Here is an 8985-nt window from a genome sequence, read left to right on the forward strand (position 1 = left end):
AAGACAACGTCTATTCTCAATTCATATATTATGTAAACAATTCTCGAACATTCGACCGAAAAAACAAACAAAAAACAACAAAGTAAAATAAAACAAAATAAAACACATCCTCCCAAATTTCCTCCCCCCCCCCCCCCCCCCCCCCCCCCAAAAAAAAAAGAAGCAAAAAAAAAAAAAAAAAAAAAAAAAAAAAAAAAAAAAAAAAAAAAGAATGAAAAAAAAGAAAGAAAAAACAAAGAAAAAAAAAAAACAAAACAAAACAAAATAAAACCAAAAAATAGAAAACAGAAAAAAAAACAAGTACAAAAGAAACAAAAAAACAAAACAAACAAAATACAAAAACAAAAATATAAAAAATACCCTTTGTCTTCAGAAAGTGGTCGTTGGAAGAGTATCATGGCGTGATAGTGAAGACGAAATTCCTTTGATGCTCCGATGATTTAAGGATGTTGAACTTACGTAACCACTTCTTCCGCTTCCTATTGTTACATTCATGTTATTCCCCGATTCCTGGGACAACTCCACCACGCCCACAAAGTTCTTTTTAGCAATGGTGGATACTTTCGTGATCGTGTACGTGTTTACCCGATAACACTTCATACCAGACATGCACAGGACTTCTTGACAACCTCGCCTGAAAATACTGTTTCGACAAGCGTAGATGACCGGTTTAACTGCTGCCGATGATGCTATCAACAAATAGGCTACATTGAAAATGTGCGGACTTACCAACTCTGTCCACCCGATACAGTAGACAAGTTGTGTTGTATAAAATGGAAAATAGAATATCAGAGTTATAGAAGTGATGATAAGTAATGTTCGAGCCATTTTAACTTTCCGTCGCGGGATCAGAGCACCGGTCATTCTGTTATTTTGAACACTAATTCGAGTCCTGTAGATATAACACATAATTTGGAGATATCCAATACTCGTCACAAACACCGGACAGACGAAATAGAGAACAACAACCACATATGCGTAGACTCTCCCAGTCAAGCCCGAGGCAGGGACAAAAGTTGGGCAGACGTGACGGTCTTTTTCAGGGTCATTAATTTCATCCGGGTCACTGCTCGGCACATGGGCGAGGTCAAAGAAGTAGATGGAAAACATTGATATCAAGACCGAAGAAATCCACGCTAGGAGTATTGTTCTTTTTGCCGTACCACGCGTCACTTTAAAAGTTAAAGGGTACACAATTGAGTAGAATCGATCAACACAAATTGCCACGAGTACGAAGGAAGAACAAGCCATGTTGGACAGTTGTAAAAATCTGACAAGTCTGCAAAGAACGTGTCCAGCCGTCCACTCACTGACAATGATTCGAACGGAAATGGCCGGTGATGCCATGAGCACCAGAAGTATATCGCTGATCGCCAGACTCTTGACAAAGTAGTTTGTTGTAGACTGTACACGTCTGCTACGCTGGATGACAACAAAGACGAGGATGTTTCCTGGCAAAGCCAATACCCAAAGAAGACTTAAAACTGTACATTCTAAGGCAGCGAGAATCTGAGATATAGCGATTTGGTCCAAGCCTCGAATAACCCCGTCGGAATTTGGAGGACGGTTGGTGGAATTTTGCAGCAAGATTTGCGAGAGGGTTGTAAGACTATCATTAAGTGAAGATGACAACAACGATGACGATGTTGGTAATGACGAGTTACTCATGTTTATACGAAATGATATGAGAAATCCATGACATCATAGGTTACACAGCTACAGTCCATCGGTAGCTCTCCTGTAACTGGTTCATCTGAAATGGAGAGAAAAACAGTGTTATCTGGGTTTTTATATAGGGCAAAAAAATCCACAAAATGAGCTCAGAGAGCTTTACAAAGGCATATACCATCAGTAACACTAAATATTTAGGGCTCGAACCCCCAAGACCTAATCTCTATGTGCTGTGAATCCACTACCGAACCGCTCCATTGCTTTTTCTTTTTGAGAAAAAAATACAGTAAGATGTTCCAAAATTTCAACAATTTAGTATTAAAAGTATAAAAATTAGACGCTTATTATTTTATTTTTTCATAGAACGCATTTTGTTGTCCGTTGAATTCGCCCATTTGATATTTTTATACTGAAAACAGTGAGCTTCGACATAGCACAATATCCACTAAATATGCTAAAAGCCCTATACGACATGTCAAAGGAAGCATTGGCATAAAATATTTGGGTCGAGATATTACACTTGGCAGGGCGGGCATTACTCATTGAATACTTGGGTATAGTAAGAAAATGCAAGTAAAAAGGCCTTTTCCAAGACTAAATATTTGAGTATTGAGTATGAGTATTGAGTATGAGTTCCTCGTAGAGGGCCGGTGGCCCGTTGATGGTCTTTGGATCGATCTCCACCAACTTGTGGAAGCCGTCCACATTGGGATTCAAACCTTCAACATACAAGTCGTAAACTTAGCGTCAAACTACTAGACTACTAGACTACAAAACCAAAGAGGAATAAAAATGATTAAGATATGCGAGTCAATAGGCTTCCTAAGTCGTGACGTAATCCTGCGCAGCAACGCATGGCAACAAACCGGCTGGCTCTAAACAGTCGAGAAAAATGGCTGACACGAACCCTATTTCCATCACCGCCCTTATGAAATACTTCTCCAATGAGCATAAAAGTGTCTCGCGAGGTGAAAATCATCATCAGTCAGGTCATGTTTTGACTTTCACTTACTCAGATGGCTTGATGTTCGGCAAAGTTCAAGCCAGCATGAAGAATAAAGAGTATTCTGTGAAGGTAAGTCATTTCGTCTTCTCATTCTCACTCTCAAAATCTCACATCTCCGTACAACTACTGTTGGACAATAATCAGTTTACTTTGAGTTTAGGCAGATTTAGTATATCCAATGGAAAGATTTAACTGTTTACTTTCGATTTTAGTTAGGGAGAGAGAGAGGGAGTCATTGAATTATTGTGTTTTTATCTTATGGACCACGGACTTTGAGTCTTTGAGGTCTTAGTCTTGCTTCGCTAATTTTCGTTGCTATTGACTATAGTCTACTACATACTATTTAGTATCGTGTTGTAACCTTTATTATAATACTCATATGAGAATCACAATCACCAATCACGCTAGACATTTTATCATACTTCATGTGGGGCAGCGTGGATCAGCGGTACGGTTTTTGCTTCGTACCCGAAAGGTACCGAGTTCGTTCACCCGCCGCTGCGCTGTGTGGCCTTGAGCAAGTCACCTCATCCTAGCTCAATTTGCGGCGCTGCACCGCGGTTATTCCAGTCTTCCCTGGGAATAGACCCAAGAGATAAATTTCCTCTATGGGATGAATAAAGGATTTATTTAGACCAGTGTTAGTCTCGGTAAACTAAACTTCCTATTGGGTTAAGGTGTAATGTAAATGTTGCTGCTTGAAACTCGAAGAAATCAATAACATTGTGAAATTGAATGTGAACTTCAATTTAATATACGAAAACAGATAAAATGGACGTTTCGGGTTTCCCCCTTATCAACAAAGCAAGATGAATGAAAGAATCACTTAATTTGTTTGTTTTTTAATTGAGTTTTTATACAGCGTAATATCCACTAAATGTGCTCAAAGTGCTTTGCAAGGGGTCACTGGCCAACAGCAACATTTAACATGTAAGACGGGACATGATGCCTGTTGGGCGATATTACAATTTTTTCGGACAGAGACAACGCTGTTAACGGCCAGGTACTCATTTGACACCTGAGTACGGTGAGAGATTGTGAGTAAAGAGCCTTCTCCAAGGACTCAACTATGCGCCGAGCGAGGCCCAAACCCAGGACCTTCTGATCTGAAAGCGAGTGTCATACCACAAGACCACAAAAGACGTTTTATTAGTTTGTTTGTTTTTTGCCTATTGAGCATGGTCGCAGCTCTAAATTTGAATCTTTTATTCTTTTACTTCCACAGATCTATCTTGATGATGCCTTGGGTTGATTCAGTCCAAAACTAATTTGTGTGGTTTTATTTAACAATGTTAATGACATTGAACATACATTGATACAACAATGCCATAATTTGTCATGTTTATCATGTAAAATCATGTATGGACCTACAAAACCATTATTTTGAATGGTGATTTGATGATGATGAACAAAATATGTGTGTTGTACAAAATAAATGGCAAAGCTAACAAAATGCAGTCTCTTTAATAAGAGGAGACTGGGGATTGACAAGTGCTGCAACAAATTGAAAAATAATATCAGATGTTTCTCTTAACATGGTTGGAATATATGAGAGGATGTTAACATTTTTCAGTCTTTCATTAGCCCTCTCAACATGAATTCTACATGAAGCAATTTCTTTTGTTAATAAAATCTCATTTTCAGTAAATTTATTATGTAAAAAGGGAGGGATATTTACAGTTACTCCTTGAGGTAAAATATCTTGAATCAGGATGGGGTTTTACCTTTATTACCTTTATCTGCTAAAATTAAATCTCCAGGGCTTAAAATTAAAAGTTTTAGTAATCCACAATTTTGTACAATGACCTTTTCCGAGACAGACCCTGGATACAGTTTAGAAATAAAATTTATCACACCATTTGGACTCAGACCAACAAGAGCTTTAACAGAATTCATGGACCTATAAGAAGAATAAGTTAACCGTTGTTTATCCATTTCTTTAGGAATAGCAATTTGGTCATATGTACAATCAATGATCATTCTGCAATTTGGAAATCTTAAAAATGATGATGGAGCTGATAGTTTATTTTTATGTCTAGAAGGGCATGTACGGTAACCTTCATAACATTTTCAAAGAGAAGCTTATGGCTTATGTAAAACATGAATAAAAGTTTGTATAATATTTGTTATAGTACTTTCACTAACGCTAAACAATTGTGAAATATGAAGGTTAGCGTAGTTCTGTCTAAGTTTCATAAGTGTAATAATGAAAATTTGGTCTTTTAATGCAACTGTCTCTTCCTGAACTTCCCATCCACTATAATAAATAATGTTACCTCTAAAGCACTCAACATATTGAACAATAATATTAAATATTTTAAAACAATGTACACCTGTCTCCATTCGAAGAACTTTTTCTGTAAGGCTTGAAACAGTGTAAGTGCGTTGAATCTAACTTAGTTGGGTGTTTTAAAGCTAGCTATTTCCTTATTTTTGTCTGTAATTTCTTGTTCTTGAATTAAATTTGTTGTTCTATTTAAAATATCCTCACTTGTTCTACAATCTGTTTTTTTTAAAAGATGGAATCCTGTGATGATGGTGACGAGAGTTGAGATGATGATGAGGGAGAAGATAATGAGGATGATGATGAGGAGGAAAATAATGATGATGAGGAATCTGGTTTTTTTAAAGGTGGGACTTTGTGATGATGATGAAGAGAGTTGAGCTGATGATGATGATGATGATGATGATGATGATGATGATGATGATGATGATGATGATGATGGTGGTGGTGGTGGTGGTGGTGGTGGTGGTGGTGTGGTGGTGGTGGTGGTGGGTGTGGACTTCTTGATGTTGGTGCCAATTGAGATGGGATGGGAATTCCTTGTGTCACTTTTCTTTTCTTTCTTTCTGGCTCTGGTGGAAACAATTTATTTTTATTTCTGTCAAACCATTCAGGGAGGTTGGCTTTGTCACCATCTCTGAAGTGACAAGAACACACTCTTGATGATGATGTTGGATCTTTTGTCCTTTCTCCTGAAATGAAAAGATTAAAAAAAACCCAATAATTCTGTTGGGCATATTGGGTATATTATTTAATTTGATAAGTACTTTGTTTTAGACTATCTTGTTTGACACCAGCTCAATGCATGATAAATCAAAGGTGTGCAAGAGACTAGGTTACTGGTGGGTCTCTCGCCTGTCTTTTATGAAATCGCACATTCAGCAAAATGTCGCACTTCCTCATTACTTCTTTTGATGATTTTGACTAGGTATGTATAAAAATATGAATTCTTAAATTTACACAGTTAAAGTTGATCTTGGGGTTGAGTGTGGCAAGACTGGCGTTTTCTCTTTATTTCAGTCAGTACTGTACTGGACAGTGCGGTGATGGAAACTTTGGAGTGTCAACAATCGGGCACAGGTAAAGGAGAGAGGTCCCTGCCGCCATCTTGCTTTGTTCACACAGAGTTGCCACCTCGGCTGTCGGGGAGGGGAGGCATGGCAGAGAATCAGAGAAACTTTCCAAAAAAAAAAGAGGGAAGTATGTGTGTTTGTGTGTGTGTGTGTGTGTGTGAGAGAGAGAGAGAGAGAGAGAAGAGAGAGAGAGAGGAGAGAGAGAGAGAGAGAGAGGAGAGAGATCTGCGTGAGGGGAGGGGGGGGGGGGAGAGGTTGCGTTATTTTATTTATTTATTTTCATTTTGCCATAAAGGTATCGAGTTTAAAGTAAGATTTTAACAAATATTTTCTTCTCTTTCTTCTTGTTCCCCTTTTAAAAAAATTATCACTTATCAGTAGAACTTAACTCTCATTCAGTTTATCAAAACGATTGAGATATCATTTTTGCTTCAACTTCAATAAAAACCTAGTTTGGAATGTATTTTTATTTATAATTTCGTGCAATTGTACACTTTAATCGTAAAATATAGGTCGACGTAAGCTAGAACTTGACCTAGATCTGGACTACGAACTCGTATCAAATGTTCGACGAGGCGTGCGTGCTTACCTGACTAAAGTGATCCACTTTTTCTTCAATTTTTTGTCTGCCTGTCCATTTGGAAATCTGTAAAACTTGCAGGAGTGACTCTCTGACTGGTGTAGACAATCTGGTACAAAACACTGGACCATATTTAAGATAAAAATTGTTTTTTGAGCGATTTTCCAATTATTCCTTGCCCGGACCAAGCACGGATTTTTTTTGTTTAGAGCCAGCCGATTCGTTGCTAGGCGGACGTGACGTCAGACTGTGGAATCCTATTACACCGACTTGATATTTTGCCGAAATGTGAATTCAAAATTAAATTGATCAGAAACATGATTTTTGTTGTTAGTTAAAAAAAAAAAAAAGTTAATTAATTCTCCTCAGTTGCGACCACAGACTACTAGGATCTTGTGTAATCTGTGGTTGCGGCTGTCTATAAATCTAATTCAAGTTTTATAGTTTTGAAATAGATGTATCTATCATATTCATCTAGATCTCGCCGACACATAACCAGACAGAGACGGTGAGTTACATATGATTATGTGGTCTTGTGATATGACACCCGCTTTCGGATCGGTTGAGTCCTTGGAAAAGGCTCTTCACTCACATTCTCTCACCGTGCTCGGGTGTAAAATGGGCACCTGGCCGTTAACAGAGTTGTCTTTTGTCCGAAAAAAATTGTAATATCACCTAACAGGCGTCATGTCTCGTTCTACATGTTATGTGTTGCTGTTGGTCAGGGACCACTTGTAAAGCGCTTTGCGCACATTTAGTCGATATTGCGCTATATAAAAGGGATAAATTAATAGTCCCGCCCATTACAACTTGCAATCAGGTTCTCAATTTTAAAAATATAACACTCACATAAACACGCGCATACACACACACACACATACACACACACATAATATATATAATATATATTTATATATTATATTATATTATATTATATACTATATATATATATATATATATATATATATATATATATATATATATATATATATATATATATATAGAATGCAAATTGTCACTCACATTTTTTGTGGCCGAGACGTTCAGAAACGAACGTCTCGGCCACAAAAAATTAATGTGAGTGACAATTTGTATTCTATATAAATATATATATATATATATATATATAATATATATATATATATATATATATAATATATATATATATATATATAATATAACTTGCAAGGTCCCAGGTTTTGCCAAGACGAGGGTCATTTAAATCATTCGATATTTGAAGGACGAGTTTTCTAGCCGAATTTTTAAATGCGCGTTTTTCCAGGATTCGGCAGTTAAAGCGTGGTCATTAGTGGAAGCGCACTTTATAACATTGCCACAGATTTTCTTATGCCTAAGGATTTTCAATTGTGCATCCAAAATATCATTCATAGAACGCTTTATGTGCGGCTATGTGGTCTAGTGGTATGCATGACACTCGCTTTCGGATAGGAAGATCCTGGGTTGGAGCCTCGCTCGGCTCATAGCAGAGTCCATGGAAAAGGCTCTTTACTCACATTATCTCACCGCACTCAGCTGTAAAATGAGTACCTGGTCGTTAAAAGAGTTGTCTCTTTTGGGAAAAAAATTGTTATATCGCCTAATAGGCGTCATGTCTCGGCGTCATGTCTCGTTCTACATGTTACGTGTTGCTGTTGGTCAGGGACTCTTTGTAAAGCGCTTTGAGCATGTTCAGTGGATATTTAGCACGTTCAGTGGATATTGCGCTATACAAAAGCTCAAGTTTTTTTTTTCATTACATTTTATGTAAAGAGCTTGTCTCACGTTTCTTGTTGTTCCTATTTTTACAGTATCTATATATAGTTTTCCGTCATAAATTGAAAACCCTCTCGCATGACGACGAATCAAGATAACCACCCAATCGATCTTACAAGCCATGACCTAACTTAATCAGTTAACTGTCGTACTCTGGAAACACGCTTATTCTAAAATTTGGCGAGTAAACTCGTTCTTCAAAAATCAAACGATTTAACTGATTCTCATCTTGGCAAAAAGGGAAGTGCCAGGTTTTAGAATTTTTGCTAAGACGAGAGTAAGCTAAATCGATTGATATTTGAAGGACGAGTTTTTTTGCCAATATTTCTGGCCAAATTACCAAATAGGCGTCTTTCCAGACTACGACAGTTAACTGGTTAATATCGAAGCCCGAAGCATCCACCAGAGCTATCTTCTGACAGCTAATTAAAATACGGTCTCGATATGCTGAAATAAATCGATGTATTAATAATTCCACAACACTCGGATTACATAAACACGCTCTCTAGTCTGGGAAGTTCAAATAATATCTCAACTAGTCTGTCGCGATGATATCAATACAATGAAATCGGCTTAACCCCAAAGTCTTAATTAATCA

General features: G+C 37.3%; 1 protein-coding gene and 2 long non-coding RNA genes across 3 annotated transcripts; 1 reads left to right on the top strand and 2 right to left on the bottom strand.

Moving 5' to 3' along the window:
• Positions 1-244: 244 nt before the first annotated feature.
• Positions 245-1668, bottom strand: LOC144978942 (putative G-protein coupled receptor 19). Its single transcript, XM_078925560.1, has one exon. The coding sequence runs from the start codon at positions 1666-1668 to the stop codon at positions 370-372; it is 1299 nt and encodes a 432-aa protein (XP_078781686.1). The 3' UTR covers positions 245-369.
• An 820-nt stretch (positions 1669-2488) lies between these two features.
• Positions 2489-4039, top strand: LOC144978262 (uncharacterized). Its single transcript, XR_013646491.1, has 2 exons — positions 2489-2746; positions 3903-4039. It is a non-coding gene; the product is annotated as an uncharacterized LOC144978262 (long non-coding RNA).
• LOC144978263 (uncharacterized) lies at positions 3409-6856 on the bottom strand. Its single transcript, XR_013646492.1, has 2 exons — positions 6624-6856; positions 3409-5653 (listed from the first exon to the last, which is right to left on the bottom strand). It is a non-coding gene; the product is annotated as an uncharacterized LOC144978263 (long non-coding RNA).
• Between the last annotated feature and the right edge of the window lie 2129 nt (positions 6857-8985).

This window comes from Berghia stephanieae, chromosome 8 (genome assembly GCF_034508935.2).
Source record: "Berghia stephanieae isolate SIO BIC M18660-M18661 chromosome 8, UCSD_Bste_1.3, whole genome shotgun sequence".
In the NCBI taxonomy this organism is placed as follows: Eukaryota; Metazoa; Mollusca; class Gastropoda; order Nudibranchia; family Aeolidiidae; genus Berghia; species Berghia stephanieae.

Bases quoted from the DNA above. Each gene is read 5' to 3' on its own strand.
- LOC144978942 (XM_078925560.1), bottom strand. From the start codon at position 1,668: ATGAGTAACTCGTCATTACCAACATCGTCATCGTTGTTGTCATCTTCA.